Below are 18,900 nucleotides of genomic sequence, written 5' to 3'. Positions count from 1 at the left end.
TGTCTTTTGTTTTGTAAATGTGTTGATCAGCAAAAACAGCCTGCTATCCCATCAACCCACCAAAGATTCTCCCAGGTCAAGTGTGTTTATCTGCGTGTGAGGTGCCTGGAGTTGTATAGGGTAAATAATATATTGTTATTTGGAATACATACATTTCATGTGTGCTCTGTGTCTACAATGATCTGTGTAAGTGTAGGATGAAAGGAAATGCAAGGCAAGAAATGCTGAACACATACCTAAAGCAGTGAAGTGTATAATGTGTGAAGACTTTAGTCCAAATATCAAATAAACATGTGCATTTTTATCCAAGAATATAACCAAAGAAAAAAAAAAATCATTCAATTTATATGTTGCTGTCAAGCTCAAATATCAAATCGACAGAAAGTTGATATGTTTTCTTGGATGGTGCAGTGGTAAGAACTACTGCCTTATAACCAAAAGTTTCTGGGTTCAAGACCGGGCGCTCTGCATTTTGAGTAGTGAGCCGCTATTATTATTATTGCTATAATATAATAAAACATTCATTTGATTTGAGTCTGTAACACCAGGTGTAAATTTTTGCTACTTGTAAAAGTTTTATTATTATTCAGTTTTATTCTGTCAGTGATATTCTTGTGGTATAACTAACTTGACTCTCCCTCACTGAGTTGATAATGTTTACTTCCATTCTTTTCACAAGCGCAGTGATGACACAGTTGCTGTTGTGCTTGATGTCTGCTAAGAACTATTTGTTGTACCGGCAATCAAATATATGATGTCCCATGACCACTATCAGACTACCATACACCATTTGCACTTTGAAAACAAAGACACTTATGCAGAATGTTTGAAAAATGACAGGTTTGCTGTGATTTTGGACATCTGGCAATGTTTTGTTGAGAAGTGTACTTTGATTTACAACCCAAGGGCAAAGACTTTCCGAGTCTGTGGATATAAAGCTTTTGGAGCCATTTCTGGACAAAGGCAGAGCTGTAATAATAGGCAGCTTCTTCACAGCACTTGCACAGGCTAATAGACTGCTGCACTGCAACAGAACTCTGCTTGGCACTATAAGTTAAATGGGATTTCCATCTGCAGCTATAGTCACTTTAGCACATGAGCAATTCACCACACTAGTATTCAGATCTGGCAGTGCCATGCTGACAGTATATGCGGCCAAAAAAAGAATATGATTTCAGTCTGTAACAGCAGGTGTAAAGTTTTGCTATTTGTAAAAGATATCACTGAAAGGATATAAGCAGACAAACAAATGCTGATGAATCATGTCTTCTTAGTATCTTGTTATCACTTGAATGTTTTGTTATTCAGTTTTATTTTTGAATAAAAGCACACCTGTTTTGTTATACCTTTGCGAAAGTGTTTATTTTATAATCCAGTAACCACCTGAAGGAGATCAAATCTGTCTCTGCCTCTCTCACGCATGCACACACACATTATTCATACATGAAAATGTCACTTATCCACTATGCCACACTGCCTGCAATAATTTCTTATTGAACAATTTACTGTGGCATTTTGTTAAAGTGTTTAAATGCAGAAATGACTAAATTATAATATTTACATGTACCAATTCAAATGAATCCTCAAGTGCAGAACTTTTTACTATATTACAAAATACGAAAAGTCACCATCTCTCCCTCTGTTACAGTTTTTTTTTTTTTTATCAGCAATGGTTTATTACAAGTCTAATCTTAAATATTGCAATGTTATGCTTTCATTCACTTCTTTAAATAAGATCACATTATTGAGTGTGTTAACTTTGGAGGTCATCATACTTAAAGGCCTGGAAATACTGCTTTACATTAGGCTTAAAGACTTATGAGACAGAAAGGTCAAAAACATATTAGACAGTTGTATCGATTAACCTGACAAACAACTAAGTAGTTTAATTTGGGACAACAAACCAGTGCATTATTATGGTCAAGGGAACAAACAGGCAGTATTTTATTATAAACATGAATTTGTATTGCAGCCCTATAGCATTTCTGAAAATCATGTATTACTATAATGTCACACAAGTTATAATAAATCTGAGTTCTTTCTTAATGATTTAAAGAATGACAAACAACATTTCAATGTAAGTAAGCTTTGAATGCTTTACAGGAACTAACCTTTTTGCTGGTAAAAGAGCCTGTTTCATGAAGAACTGCAACTCTAAATGGTGGCCACCATGTATGAAACTCTCTCACCCACTGATGCATTACAGTGGCTGGACAAACAATGACACAAGGTCCTAAGCCAGCATATCTAAAATTAAGATAAATGTAAATTATGAAAGTATAATTACAACTGCTACAAAAACAATATAGTCATTCTTTTATCACAGGCATTACTCCTTTCTTGGGGGGAAAAAAATGAAAGCTTTACAGCATATACATTTTCTGAGTGTAATTTTTAATATAGTATCCAATAATTCACAGATTGGCCTTCTGAGCACTTATAGAAGCATAAGACCTTTGTTGTCATGATCAAATGAAAACAGTTTTGTGGATCATTGCATTTTTGAAGACAAACATTCCGTTCTTAAAAAAAGGACATTGGACAAAAAGTACAACAGACTGGCTGGTGTCGAAAAGCATTTCATTCTGAAACATAGAGCAAAAATCTAATTCATAAGGCAAGATTTATGAAAGATTAACAGTAATTTTTTAAATGAAGACCAAAGATCTCTCTTGAAATGAACAATTCAAAAATTGCCATGCACAAAACCCCATATTTGCACTAAAATACTGGAACACTAGCACAATGTTTATCATAGAAAGGCATGTTTAAACCTATTTGTTCTTTTCTGCATATGCAACAGTATATGTTTTTTTCCACATTTTTAGAGCATGCAGGCACCAAATGGGTGTGGGTATGTGTATGCAAGCACCCCTCTGGGTTTGACTTGAGTACTTCCCTGATCATGCATTCACGTACTTCATTCACAACTCAGAGTGGATGGAGGACAACACCCACACTCAATCAGGAGTATATAGGGAGACTGCACAGCAAAGGATAAAAAAAAACAGGATAGAACCGGTACAATATAAGAGGGGAAGCAACTGAGAAGTGTGGAGTTGACTCAGACAGTCACAATAGACATAACTTCACAGAGTAGTATACATCATGTCATAGCAAAAATCTGTTTAATATGTTGTAAACACCATCTATTGATGGCAGTATTGTGACCTTTGCCATACTCTGTACCAGTTTTTCTTAACATTTTGTTATCACAAACCACTTTTTACCATATAATTGTCTTCGTGATCCATCCTTGGATGGGGCTTGAATTAAGAATGATTGTCACACTGTAGCAAGGGAGGGCCACAGTGATGTCCACTAGTAAATCAACTGTAATTGTCAGATTGAAGGGAATGTGGTCTCAAGTGCAATTGGCCCGCCGAGACCCACTTCACAATCCACCATTACCTACTATTAATATACACAATAGCAACTCATGACCTATCAGCACCAGTCCACAACCCTAAAGTGGTTTGCAACTCAGCAGTTGAGAAACACTGCTCTATATCATTGGGGGTTCTCTGCTGACCTTGGGCCTTGGATCACATCTTTAATTGCTCTCTATCTTTACCACATTGTATTGCAGCATTCCAAACTGGATTTCCACAGGGTGTTTCTTTTTAACTTTCCAATAGTCTTATAATGAGTAAGAAAACATTATTACTTTCTTGTGCAATTTAATTTTTTTATTTTAATTACACAAATGAGTTTTTTTGGAAGTTGTTTACTCAAGAGTACATTGCGGTTATGTTATTTTGGGGTTATATTTCTCTGGAGCAACACTGATATGTATTAATGTTATGTTTTGTATTTACAGTGATGACATTTATTTTGATGACCAACCATTATGATGTCACATTACTAAAACGTAATGCTTAATTCCTGGGAACTTGGTTTCCGGGATGTCACAAATTTTGATGTTATGTGAAAACATATAAAAATATGGTAATTACTATGTTATATGTTGTGTACATTATTTCACATTAAGGAAAAAAAGGTTTCTACATAACATCAGTAACTATCTAAGAAGTGTTCATAATCAGCATTAAATATAAATGTCTATTTGGCACTTATGGGCTTTTTTATTGTAGTGTATGGCTTTGTATAAATTTGTGTACTTGCTGATGAAGATGTTCATTTTTTTGTGCCTTTGGGAGTGCCGTTTTTCTCTTCAAGTGCAGAGATCACATTAATTCACACAGGCATACATTCTAAGTGCATCAACAAACTAATTTAGCTTTCATTTAGTGACCAAATTATAAAGTAAAAAATTAATTACAATGAAGCTTCAAAGTAGTTTAAGTACTTTCAATATCACACCATTTCAATGTGCTATTCAAGAAAACACATTTATAATTGAGGCAACAAATGATATTTTTAGGATTCTCTGAATCCCAAACCATAATTGAATTTAGAAACGATCCATTTGCAGAAGGCAAAACTATACAATATTGACCCAAAAAAAAATCCTAGTCTCTGCTTATCTTTAAAACCAGCCGCTAATGTTTAGAATTCATTAAATGTGTTACATCTTTAATTTCCCCTGCCCTACAGCTCCACCAACACGTAAATATTTTCTTTTGATGTCCCCGCTAAAAGAATTAAAGGAATATTGTAACTGAAATCTCTTTAATAATTCACTAGGTCCTGCTCTACTAGCAATACAAATGATGAAATATTAATTGAGCTCCAGACTGACAGTCTGCAGAGGGGGTTACTTGCCTGTAACTTGAGCCACGTGTTCTGATCTTGCTGTAGCTCAGTCCTGCCAAAAATGCAATTATCTGAATGGTTTTGCCCAATCCCATTTCATCTCCCAGAATTCCCCCAGCCTGCTGGCAGTGTAATTCCCACAGCCACCTCACACCTGTCTGTTGGTACCTGGGAACATTAGAAGAAACATGTTTAACAAAGCACAGAACACCAGGAGTAATGATAAATTAATCATTCCATAATTTTCAAGTGTTAACTCAATACAGAGCACTTATAATGAGATTCAAAGCACTTGAAATAGTCATGTATAGCAGAAGTAATTTGACACCAAATACAGGAAACACAGGAAATCCTACAGTAGTATAGAATATTTAACGCAATGTCAAACACATGGTAATTAGTTACTACATTTCATTTACAATTCATTAACTATGGTGCTGCTGTATTTTGTGAGGCAAAAAAATAACAACGTATTCCTTATTTTTGTTCACTTAAAGAAGCATGAATGTGTTACAAACAAAGCCAATAATTGCACTACATTTTGAACCTGAATATTCCTGTATTTTTTCAGTTCATGTATTGTACGTTTGTGTGGACTGAAATTATTTATATTTATGTCTATGTCCTAATTAACAAATGTCCCATCATAATATCAAGTAAAAACAAGATTTTCTTGCATTTTTGTGACTCTCATGGTTTTTAACATGTCAATACATCTCCTTAAGATGCTAATTTCAAATTAGACACAGCTTGCCCAGCAGTATCAGGTGAAATACAGAAACCAACCATGGATGAAGCATCATTTCATAGCAAAATACAATTTAAGCACAATCCCCAGTTATTCCCACTTAGTTTCACCCAAACTTTCACATTTTCAGGATAAAAGAGGGAACTCAAACAGAGATAAATCAAGTGAACAACAAAAGAGAAAGAAACTTTTCACATAGGGCTAAACTCAGAATTCACTCTGCTGGAACAAACACTGAGACAGTAGCATTAACTGCTACTACAGCACTGTACTGATTTTCAACATGTTACTATTACTTATTACAAGGGCCTTATAAATGTCACATTTTTGCCTTTATTCTTCACCACATATATAAAATTTTAGCTTGAAAGTTAAGTTGGGCAATAGGGACTGGCACGCTTATTAAAATGGTTATGCTAGGTGAAACATTGTGCCTGTTGTGGGCACAGCATGGTTTCTTGTATATCATTACAGTAACATCATGGCCAAAAAACTGCAATAAAATGTGATATGACCGTGTCCATCTACTTTTTCTAGTGTCTGATGTCACTCATGCGCAATTAGGGGACAGTCAAAAGGCTCGATGGCACGTGGAAAACCAAGAGTGGGGGAACTGGAACAGGGCACGAATGCTTCTCTCTCCTTCGATCCACAGAAGAACGTCACAATAATAAAGCATTCCTACCCAACATAAAGCACCAATCTACCACCATTCCAACAATAAGAAGACTCCTCCTCTTTCGGCTCCAAGAAAATACCCCACTTCCAGTCCCCTTCTGATGTCCTCAGTTCCATCCCTCTGCTACTGACGTCATCTCCGACCTCTACTATCTTCTATTACACCAGCTGCAGTTAATCATACTTCCTGTTCAGACTCCATATAAATCAGAGCATTTTTTTTTGTTTTCTGTCAAATGTTTGAGTTGGTTTATGACCGTTAGACTGTACTGGAACATGAACATGAGTATACGGGGAGCCTCCCCAACACTTAAATCTGTGTCTCTGTGCTTTACTTATAACATTGTTACTTATCACATTGTTTTGATCTAAGCATTTCTCACATTTCACTAATGAAATTTATTGTGTGCATTCTGAAAAAGATTTTGAATTCAAGCTTTCGTTGATATGGCAATGAGATCAAAGTAGAAGTGTGTTTAATATGTGGTACAGAGAGATATGGCACATGTAGGCAATAGATTAAATGTTTTGATATTTATTTTTATGAAAGCATGGATATCCTTGCTTGACATCTTTTGAGATAACTTTGAGACATTAAGAATGTTTCGCTTTTGATGCATATACACATGCTGCCAGTTATTTTCATTTACATCATTTTAATTTTTTTTTATTTTACTTTTTATGGATCAAGTGATGAGCTGTAAAGCAGCCATAGTTTATAAATGCAATCACATTTGAGCCAGTAGTAATTTAGTTTGAAAAGTGTGAAAGGCTTGATATGTATGATAATTCAATTACTCCAACTGCTCAAAAGAGATTTTTGTAAAGGACTAGACAATAAGTTCCATATTACTACCACGGCACATATATTTATTGCAAACTGAATGAAAATAAGTGGAATAGAAAGATAAGATAAAACGGATCGACACAAGGCTTTATGACATATAATACAATATCTTATGTATTTTATATTATTTCTGATATCTTCTAGGCTCCATCAGTATTAGGGTGGAGTGGTGGCTCGGAGGCTAAGGATCTGTGCTGGTATCCCAAAGGTTGTCGGTTCAAATCCCCGTCACTGCCAAAAGAGATCCTACTCTACTGGGCCCTTGAGCAAGGCCCTTAACCTTCAATTACTCCAGGGGCGCTATACAATGGCTGACCCTGTGCTCTGACCCCAAGGGGTATGCGAAAACTAACAAAATCCTAATACAAGAAATTGTATAAGGCGAAATAAAAAAAAAACCTCAAACTGTGCCTAACAACACATTTATTCCATTTTAATCTGTCAAAACTGTATATTTCAGTTTTCAACTAAATGCTGTGCTCTTACACATATTCACTGAACAATGCAGAGTATCTGCTCTTACTGTCAGTCTACTCCTGCACATGTTACCTATGTGATTTTAGGAAATGTCAATCGAAGGTACAGTGTGATCATTCCTCTCTCCCTGTACGGCAAGACAGTGTGGTCGTAGAGAAGCTGTGTGCATAAAGGCTTTCCATTGTTACTGGTTGTTGCATTCATAGCTTTGCCTACAGGACAATGGGGGCAAGTCTACACTACAAACAAGTAAGTGTACATTGTTTTATGAAACCAAATAATCCGTTTTAATATGGTAACAGTGTCCTCTCTCCCTGTACGGCAAGACAGTGTGGTCGTAGAGAAGCTGTGTGCATAAAGGCTTTCCATTGTTACTGGTTGTTGCATTCATAGCTTTGCCTACAGGACAATGGGGGCAAGTCTGCACTACAAACAAGTAAGTGTACATTGTTTTATGAAACCAAATAATCCGTTTTAATATGGTAACAGTGGTTTCTGCTTGATCTTAAATTATTTTACTAAATCCAACAGAAATGCAGTTTGAATAACAAAATTAATGATCAAGGTGTTTAAAATCCTTCTTTCCTCTTCCAAATCACAATTACCATAATACAGTGAGTGGCTTGAAGTACAAAAAACAGAAAGAATGGGAGGGTGTAACATTGCAGGTTTATAAAATAACAGAAAAAACCATATTAACAGATATCTTGTTTTACTCTGAACCATAGCTGAATACCAACATTGTCTTTATGATATTTAATTAAGCATAATGTTTGAACAGATGTATACAAAGCTTAATACAAAACACCAGCCATCGTATCTTGGATAACCTGCGCAAACAGCCAGACAAGACTTCAGCATGCTTACACTAAGATTTTAAAACCTAATATAATCTACATGACTGAAAAGAAAATGTCTTCTTTTTATTAGTTGCAAATCATTGTTCAGATTATCCTAATGTAATCTTCCAATATTTGTACTAATTAAAACACATGTAGTAATAGTACATAGCATTTTAATATCCAAAAAGCACACAAGAAAGCCTTTAAAGGTGTAGTGGTTTTAAGATTTCAATTGCTTATCTGAAATTAGTAAAAAGACCATATTCTTTACTTCTATATGCATCTTAAATTATTACCGTTACTCTGAATGACCTTAACACCAACCAACAGTTTTTCCTTTATTATGACAATATTATCTATACAGATTAATGAAATGTAATAAACATATCAATTTAACTAATCACTTTACTGTTGCACCTGTGATATAAATGAGAATAAAATTATGTCAATTAAGGTAAACAAACATAATAATAAAAAGGTGCATGGTAATAATATTTTTGGTAAACATGTCAACACTCAACAACCTACAAACTTTATATGGTTATAAAATACTGACATGAATAAAGTAATATAAAATTCTTTGTTATTCAATGGGTCAGTTTTAGATAATACAGGAATATCAGAATATCACAAAACTGCAAATAATTTACACTTTTAAAAATAACAGTGCGTTTCACTACATTTACAAGAATACCTTCACATTATTTATTATATCTTATTTCATTACCTACTTATAAAGTTTTTTCCAGAGGAAACCGGGAACTTTGAATCCCTCATCAAACTCGGCATCACTGTCTTCAGAGTCATCTCCTCCTTCATGATGTCGTTGTGCTTCTTTTAGCCTTTGCTTCTTCCACTTTCTACACGTAAATACAATCATTTATACAAAAATAATAAGCGATATCATAAGTCTGTCTCACCACAATTCATTATAATTTTTCAGAAGACAGAAAAAGGTTGTTTAAAATAAAATAAAATCATATTTCAGTATGTTGAATGATACTCAGCTTAATGTCTACAAGCTATACAGCATGTTTATTTATCTTACTGTAATTATTTATACGACGCTCTTGCTTTGATCTTTATTAAACTAAAAATATTTGCCATTCAAACTCCAATAAAATGAAAATATTGATTTATCATACATTTTCAAAGGCACCATACTGAGATTTAATATACTTTACATTTTAGAGTAATATGTATTCCCATTTAAGTGAAGCAAAAATCTCTAGGCATTCATGCTAATTTACTAAATTGAGAAAACAAGTATCTCACTTTAGTTAGCTTACTTCTTATGGCCTATCTGGGTTGTTTAATTGATACAGCGTAACAGCAGGAATATGGCAGTCAGTGGCAGTTATGTCACAAAGCCAATTAAGATTGATGCAGACAATTATGCACTTGAGCTTTAAGACAAAGGTGCAATCTGAGAATTACAAAAACCCTTCATTTACATTTCATTTATTTATATTATAAAAGGCTACATCCTATAAATATTGTTTTATTTCAGCTAACTATATTTAAAGGATATCACATTTTGAATCTAAATACATCAAATAGATATATTAAACATGGATATGTTATTATCAAGATGAAAAATTTGAATAATTTTGATATCCTAAGTGGTGTCCTCCCCCTTTAAACTAAGCTGCTTTAGTGTTTGATGTGCTATTTAATCGGTTCTTACGCTCTTTGATTTTCCAAGGGTCATGGTTTGGTATTGGCAGCTTGCCACTGCTACATTACTAATGTTGTTACTGTGTTTCCTTATACCCCAAAAGATCATAAAATATGCAAGAAAGATGACACCAATTTCTGCTTTGCAGACCCCGATTCCCACCCCCAACATCCTTTATCACTGTGAGTATAATCAATTTCAACCTTGCCCCTTTGTCTCGAAATTGCTGAATGGGACAACACTTAACTCACATGACAGCTCAATCTTTTGTGCTGCTTCTGCAGTTGCCAAGAAATCTGGCAGCACCATGTGCAAAGACCATATTCCAGCACTAACAGCAAAAAGGGTTACTTAATTAGCCTGAAAAGCTTGCACATCTTCTTCTAAGTCTTAGTAGGTGTTGTAGGGGAAGGGATACATTTCAATTTATGAACAAAGTATATATAAAAAAGGATAATAAATAAAATTCATAAAACAAATTAAAGCACTTGCACCCTTTTTCTTATAGGTACTGCACAAACCTACAGTATTTATTACTTTTCCCCTATTTAATCTTTGCCAAAGAATTTTCAAAGAAAACATTTTTCATGCTGGAAGGACCAGCTTTTAAATGCTACACAAGATATCCAACCTATTAGACACTTAAAATATGTACATTTTTGTCTTGTTTACAAGTTTCTCTGAGTCTGTATACTTTTCTCTCTTTGGGTTTGCATGTGATGAAGAATGTCACAGAGTTTGAAATGCTGTATAGCTGACAGTTGATAGCTTAAAGTCTAGTACATGGAGCTTTCACAATTTTATCTTTTCTATTAAATACAGTGGGAGAAACTTATAAAAGGTTAAAGGTTACCTAGCATAACATAAGCGGCCAAAACAGCCAGTATCACTTTCAGTTTATAGTCACCAGTCTTAATATTACTATTAAATTATAAGTAGTATTAGCCTTGGAACCAGAAGTGCAAAGCAGAAATGATGTTAAGTCATGTTAGGTTCCTGTCATCTCAAGGGATAAAGGTAATGCTGAGGGCTGTTGTCTTTAAGGCACATTAAGAGATTTTTGTTGCGGGCCACATATCAGATAGTAGCGAGTCTACCATGGACAACAGAAGCTGAACACAGGCTTAGCTGATACAGAGATGGCTTTTAGCTAGTAGTGACACATCTCTCTATTAAAATAAAAATCCTGGGAAAGACGAGACTTTTTCAGAGAGATACTTTCAGATGTAACCATGCCTGGGGCCAGAAATAAAAGACACAGAGTAGATAACAAAGTAGAACGTGAAAAGAATTCAAAAACGCTGGCGAGATACACGTGCAGAGCAGGTTAATAATGAAAGTACTAAAATTCGAAAGTCTCAAAAAAATGATGGTAAAGATCACATTAGCACAAACAGAAATTATTACTTGGTGAAATAACGGAACAGCGAGAAAAGATCGAATATATTGTTCATATTTAAACTTTAAGTCGGAGACTTGCAGATCATCTAATTCGGATGTGGAAAAGTAGTGTTTCGTCCCAATGAAGAGGCGTATCCAGAAGAATTAAAATATTTATTGTTTGGTGAAAGTGAAATCCACATATGCGAGCAGCAGAGACGCAAAGTGGCTTGCGTGTAGTGCAGGCCCGGCTGGCGAGCAAAGCCCCCTAGTGATTATAAAGAAAGGAGTGGGCATTTTGCTATTGGTTTCTTGGATGCCAACTTCACCCATTGATAAATATATCATAGCTTTGTCCAGTAGATTGACAAAGGTAAGTTATGACAGCTCTTTTTTACTGACAAAGGTGACTAAAATGTCAGGGACCTCTGTGTTTGGAACATGCTTTCAGAAGTTTAAACAAAGATAAGCAAACTGGAAAGCCAAATCACCTCCAGTAGGGGGTTTGATATAAGTGTGCAGTCAAGTTTTGCAGTTAAGATTTGCAGCTGAAGTAAAATTCTTATGGGCCATGCCAAAGAAAAACAGGACAATGCCACTGTGACTTTACAGTATTTTCCAGGGTACTGTGGGTTTTCACAAAACAGTTCAAAAAAGTTTTTTTTTTTTTTTTTTTTAGGCAAGCATATGGCTCTAACTAAGTATATGAGTATTTACAATAATGGCCTGAAATAGACAAGAAGATGCTGTACCCAAAGCTGCCGGGTTCAGCTTTACGGACTTGTAAATAAAACCCATCCACTGACGCTCCCCTCAGAATTGCCAGCTAGCATGTGTCTGGAGGATGGAAGGCCTTCTTGAGACCATATACCTGCAGAGCATACACTGAATCATTTATTTATTTGCATGTGCACTCTTACTTCTTGTTTTTTTTTTTTTGTTTTTACTTTTTTGTATCTGGGGTGTTTTTATTTATTGTTGTGTATTCTTGTCTGTTGAAATGACACTAAAAATGAAACATTTGGAATTGGTAAGCATTTTCAAAAATGAACTTGTCAATTAGAAATTCTCTTTTTGTGAATACTTACCGAAGTCGATGTTTATAAAAATCTTCATTTCCATCATCTGTACATCTCTTCATACGACCTTTTTTACTCCCTTCTTGTTCGTCTTCAGAACTAGATGGAAAAAAGTCATCATCCACTTCATTCAATTTTTTGATCTTTCTGTTCTTCTTTTTCTCATATGGCTTAAGCTTGTATTCTGATTCATCAACCAAAAACTCATCATCTTTATCTGTATCCTCTGGGTCTATTATTTCATCACTTGGTACAAACTCAGATTCTTCACTCCCAGATTCATTATCTCTGAACTTCTTTTTTGGCTTGTTCCACTGCTGATCTTTTTTAATTCCCATGTTAAATTTAGTTTTTAATGCATTCTTCTGTAACTTCTTCATGTGCTTCTTGAGTTGTTTATCTCTACTTGAAGTCTTCCCACCTTGTTTACTTTTATTTTTCCCCTGAATTATCTCCTCTCTCTGTTCAGTTTTAGAACAAGCATAAGGCTTGATTTTCTTGTGAATAACTTTTTTCTTTCTTTCAATAGCCATCATTGCTTGATCTGCTAAATATTTTTCAAATCCGGATGCCTCATTGAGCATCACCTTTCGGGGTTCTTTCCTTTCCTGTTTAGCTGGTATTTTCGTGCCAAAAGGTGTCATTTGCCCTGTACGAATAAGTTCCTCCCATTCAGACTCCTGGGCAGGCATAAGCATACTGCCAAGCGTAGAAGGACCAGGTTCTTAAAAAAAATTGAGAGAAAAAAAAAATAGTTAGTTAGTGTACTGCAAGCAAAACTTTAACTCTTAAATTAAATTCAACAATCTCAAGCATTGTGGCTATGGTTTGACCATATTTCTTCACATGGTAACAAATATTCACAAAGTTAGTAAAATAACTGACACTAATAGATGTAAAAGACTGTTAAACCTGTTAAAATTACATATAGAATAATGCAGGAAAGGTTAATCCCAAAATTCAGAAGCAGTAAGAAACTGAAGAGAACTCAGAAGTGGATAAACAAAGAACTAAAAGGAAAAATACAAAAGAAAAAAAAAAGAACTGTAGGGTATATAAAAGCAACAGTTACAAGAATATTTGGAAGGCTAAAAGGCAGCTGGCAAGAAATATTGCAAAAAATGCAAAAGATGACCCAAAGACATTCTTTCAATATTTTAGTAGTAAAAGAACAGTCAAGGATGAGTTGAAGAGTATTAGGAAAGGTAAAGGTGACCCACTGTTTTCATTGTATTTGGAGGGATGCAATACATATCAACATATGCAGTTTACTTTTTATTATCATGAAAAAAGAGCTAATCCTTAATTGCTTTTTGTGAAAATTGAGCAGGAAATCATCAATGAAGTGACATTGCCTCCAGCAACACATTAAAGCAGCATTAATTGATGTTAGATGTGTTTTTAACTCTCGTCTTCTTGGTAAAATGATTATTTCTATATGGTTTGTAATTGAGCCCCTCAATGGCATGTATTACCTGGCTAAAGATAACTGAAGAACTGATAACTTTTCCCATCAGCCATTCAGATTTGTAACAAGCCTTTTTCTATCATTGTACATGCGTGCTTTCTAATAAATGCAAGTCAGCAAGTTTTTATTTTGCTAGTGCTGTTGATATGGCAGGATGGCAAAGTCCAACTTATAAGCGGTATCCTCATTTTTTTTATGGTAATTCATCATTAATGTATTTCTTTTCTACTTCAGTATAGTATTAGTAACTTATTCACCCTTTTGCACAAAGGTCAGCATGTTTCACTTTTCAAATAATGCATCTATTCTGCTTTCAGATGTAAAACAATTTGACTTGAAGCCTAAATAATACCAAAATATACTTATGTAAAACACCTCTGAAAAATAAGTACAAATTAGGTGATACATTGCAGCAAGCCAATTCATTTTTCCAACAAACTTCAATCAACTGTATAAATGGTATGATTAGCCAAATTAATTTCTTAATGCAACAATCCATCAATGGTTATTTATTAAGTTGCATATACAAAATAAATTTACTAGAAGTATGAAAGGAAATTGCAGTTGCTCTTCATAATAAAGTAACTATGGAAGTAAGAAATGGACCTCTTATAATAAATTAAAACACAAATTTTCTACTTAAATTATGCTCATGCTTGGCTATTAAGATTTAATACAGGTAAAATTCCGTTAAAACGAACTCCCAGCGACCTAAAAAATATTTCGTTGTAAACAAAAATTTTGCTGTAATGAGATTCTGTATTTGTTACTATAGTGCTTTCTTTAACGTGCGCCCAGGCATTTGCAATCATTTCAATAGCTTCTTTCACGTTAATTTTAATCTCCTCCTGCCTACAAGTTATGCTGATGAGAATTTTACTCAGCATTTACTTGCGATAACACACTTTCAGGGTGCGAATGATCCCCAAATTTAACAGCTGAAGCACTGCTGTGCAATTGGTTGGGAGGAATTCAACACGAATATTATCTAAATGTGGAAGCATGTTGCGGGCAGCACAGTTATCAATCAGGAGCCGAATCATCCTTTTCTTCTTCATACTGTGAGGTTTCTGAACTCTTGAGACCCCCCTCCCCACACCCAACGGGAATAACACACTGAAGTGAGTACCGAAACGCGATTGCACCATCTGTGGAAGATTGTTTGTCTGTTGCCGGGACAGGGCAGTGACACAGAAGCAAATCATAAAAGATCGGGGTCGTGCTAGAAGTCCCTGTCTTGCATCCCAAAACACAAGGCTGAGTCTCAGTACTTTAGCAAAACCAGCTTTATTCAGCTTGAAACAGGCATGGCACACTTATTTATTGTAGTGTGATCTGCCACTCTGCTATACACAGACACAGAAGTCAGGCAGTGTCATGGCCAGATCAGTGAAATTTACAAACCTCACATTTTCTTAACTGAGTGCCATATTAATAGGAATGTTTCTTGAACAAGCCTCACTGAGCCACATAAAAACTGCTTTTTCGACGTCTTCAAATGCAGAAGTTCACATATGTTTGTAACCCGAGATTTTTCTTCTTTTTTTGCTCAGTCTTTCAATAAAGTTGACAGCGCTGATGGCAAAATTCAGAATTCACTGGCAACGTCTTTTTTCTTTTTGCCACAATTGAGAGCTGCAAATATGTATAATTTTTTTTTCTAATATGAACGAATATCGTTTTTTCGTGTCTGCCGTTTCCATAGGAGGGTGACAATGAGTTAAATTCCAATGGTTGTTTTTCAAATGTTGATGAGCAATAAGCAAAAGGTATCACTGAAAACCGCAAGAAACAAAAAAGGCAAAAAAAAAAAAACAGTACGAGGAAAATTTCAATGCTTTTGTTTGGAGAATCGTTGTGCACAACTGAGCTGCGGCCACAGAACTAACTGCTCTGTGGATGATTCATTCAGGCATTTCATGGTCTTTTGGGCACTTCGTTGTAATGAAAGTATCTGCTGAATGTACTTCGTAGTAACAAGATTTCTATAGACTCGCATCATATGGGGAAACTGTCAGGACCATAAAAATACTTTGTTGTAATGAAAATTTAATTGTAAAGATATTCGTTGTAACAGAAATTTACCTGTATATTAATTAGTTCAGTGTCCACTTTGATACAAACCAAACACAATAGTCAATGAGAAAAGAATAAACTCCTCAAGTCTGTATTCTGACCTTTGTTTAAGTTCATAGCATAGCATAAGATTAATCTGACTGCGTTTTCGTGTGGGTATCTGGAAAATAAAACAATTCTGTCTGGTAGGTTGAGCATTTACTTCACTTGTATAAAATCAAACTTATGGACAGTTTTAATAATTAACTTTGACAACACTAAAAAAAACATTTTTCTTCTTTATTAGCTGTTATTGCTTAAATACAAACTTAAAATCTCTTAGTCAAATGGATGCATGTCACTGGAGATGTTGACCTGCACTCACCATCACCTAGGAATACTGTTTAACGTGCTCAAGAGCTTAATAGCAATGTCATGTTAAATGGGACTGATGCCAAAAGGTAGTTAGTGTTTTCACAACAGCAGACTCACAAAGAGATTACTGGAGTTACAAATAAGGTGGGAAAGGTGTAATTTTTTAAAGATACAGGTTTTCCTTGCTATGTTAACATAAGGGTTTACAAATATGACTACAAGGCAGGCCAAGAAGGCAAACCTACTGTAGTCTCAGAAGTAAAAATTCATGTATTGAAGTCTGAAGTTTTGTGAATGGCTTAACAGCAGCATCAAAGAAGTTCTGGTAAACCATTTGATAACTAAGAAAAGGTACAAGCAAAGTGACTCAAACTCTTTCCAGCAAGCACACGAAAGTACTAATCACAACTGGGTTTTATCAATTAAAGTCTTAGAACCATTTCTTGCCTGAAAAAGGGGCCTGAGTTGCCTCGAAAGCCTGTATATTGTAATCTTTTTAGTTAGCCAATAAAAGGTGTCATTTTGCTTGACTTTTCAAAACCACTATGAGAAAGTCTAAAACCAGTAGACGTTTTACTTGTAGGAATCAGTACCAATAGTATCTTGCTTGCATTGAACCCGTTTCAACAGCAGAGGTCTATGTAGTCTTTGGGGCTTCATAACTGAACGACTGCAAAAAGAGTAGCATCCAGATAAAAGTACTGAATGGGCTAACATTATACATACATGTACAGACATCAGTAACGTATGGAAACTGAAAGTAATATCTTCAAACTGGTAGAATAGAACCATGATCAACACTCTCTCTAAAATTTATTGCACGTGAGCTTGGTGAAAGAGTGTTTACAAAATACTGAACATACTGCACATATTGAAATGTATATTTGATAAGTTATCGGTATTATTGTTCTTTTTTTCTGACTGTTCCTCTGGCAGCTGCATATGAATAAAAGGTCCTGTTTGAAACGTAGTATCTGTCTTCTGTAAATGCAGATGGTGTGCCAAGCACAGCCAACTGGGATTAAACCATGACAAGATAAAAGGTTACATCTCTAAGGTGGCCTGGTAATGGCATGTAATTCCTCAGCAGAAGTAACAACTGATTGATCTGATCTGACATGATCTCAAGAAAGCACTGGAAAGTAAGAGAATTCAGTAAATATAATTCAGGTATAAAATGCTAACAATAGAACTTTTTATTTAAATAAATTAAGAATTTGCAAAAATGATTCTAAAAAGAGGCTAGAAAATATAAATAACTACAGTCATTATTTCCATACAGTTTTTCAGACATCAAACACACAGCATAACACTCACTCACCTTCATCGTCTTCATCATTCAGTTCAGCTTCAATTTTCTGAATGTCTTCTCCACCAATTATTGCCTGTATTCTTCTCTGTTTGGCCTTTAGCTTTTTAATTTGTTTTTCCTAAAAATCACAAAACAATAAAAGCACAATAGAAATTTTTATGTAAGTGAAATTTAAAAAATCTTACTTTAAAAAATAACCTTAACATTTTGTATAAACTGGTGTATGACAGCTTTACAGCAGAAAACCATATATATTTGTAAAATGGCATTTGGGTGGTTCAGGGGAAAGATAAGAGTAAAGCCTGCCAACAGCTTTGTATAAAATGAGAAACCGACACTGACAGAGTCAAGGTCTTTCATATTTCAATACAATAACTATACATTTCATTTATACAGTGCCTTTCCCATGCTCATGTGCTTATGGAAAGACAGGGGCAGTTTATCTCCTATCAGTTACTTTGTTACTACTTTGTTCGGTTTGCATGTACAATGGAACCTCAGTTCATGACCATAATTTGTTCCAAAACTTTGGTCATAAACCGATTTGGTCGTGAATGGAAGTGATTTATACCACAGGATTGTACGTTCCAGACCGTACAAACTGTATGTAAATATATATTTTTTTAAAGATTTTTAAGCACAAATATAGTTAATTATACCATAGAATGCACAGCGTAATAGTAAACTAAATGTAAAAACATTGAATAATACTGAGAAAACCTTGAACAACAGAGAAAACTAACACTGCAAGAGTTTGCGCTGTAGCGCTACGAACCACCAACTAAAAACACTTATTTTTTAAATCAGTTTTAAGCTGAAGGGAAAAAAATTAACATTTGAAAAATCCTTAATTTAATAAACCAACAAGAAAAATAACATTGCAACAGTGCACGCTACAAACCGATCACTGTAAATAGAAGTAGAGGTTAAAATCCAATAGAAAAAAGTCTTCATTAAATACAACGAGGTTAAAACAATGCTCGGATCTGTCTCTTTAAAAACAAGCCTTATGCGTCTAGCCGTCTCTCTCTCTTGTTGGTGTGTGTGTCTGTCTCTCTCCCTCATGCGTGCGTGTCTCTCAATCTCTCTCGCTACACAGGGAAAGACTGAACACGTGCAGAAATCTTTGGCGCGCACAAACCGAAAGGGAAACTAGCTTGTTATACCGAGTCTGTGGTCGTGAACAGATGCAAAAGTTTGGCGAACTTTTTGGTCGTAAACCGATTTGTACGTGTTCCGAGACTT

General features: G+C 34.9%; 1 protein-coding gene across 3 annotated transcripts in view; it reads right to left on the bottom strand.

The window, feature by feature from the left end:
* ercc6 (excision repair cross-complementation group 6) overlaps window positions 1–18,900 on the bottom strand; it is an 81,922-nt gene that overhangs the window by 49,908 nt on the left and 13,114 nt on the right. For all 3 annotated transcript variants that reach the window (XM_039773812.1, XM_039773822.1, XM_039773831.1), the window contains exons 4-8: window positions 17,665–17,773; window positions 12,455–13,169; window positions 9,040–9,168; window positions 4,726–4,884; window positions 2,112–2,247 (exon numbers count right to left, since the gene is read on the bottom strand). In XM_039773812.1, the coding sequence (XP_039629746.1) occupies window positions 2,112–2,247; window positions 4,726–4,884; window positions 9,040–9,168; window positions 12,455–13,169; window positions 17,665–17,773 (1,248 nt within the window). The remainder of the gene's footprint in view (window positions 1–2,111; window positions 2,248–4,725; window positions 4,885–9,039; window positions 9,169–12,454; window positions 13,170–17,664; window positions 17,774–18,900) is intronic.

The sequence above is a fragment of the Polypterus senegalus genome, chromosome 1 (genome assembly GCF_016835505.1).
Source record: "Polypterus senegalus isolate Bchr_013 chromosome 1, ASM1683550v1, whole genome shotgun sequence".
NCBI lineage: Eukaryota > Metazoa > Chordata > Cladistia > Polypteriformes > Polypteridae > Polypterus > Polypterus senegalus.
This window is presented reverse-complemented; position numbering and strand designations above follow the sequence as displayed.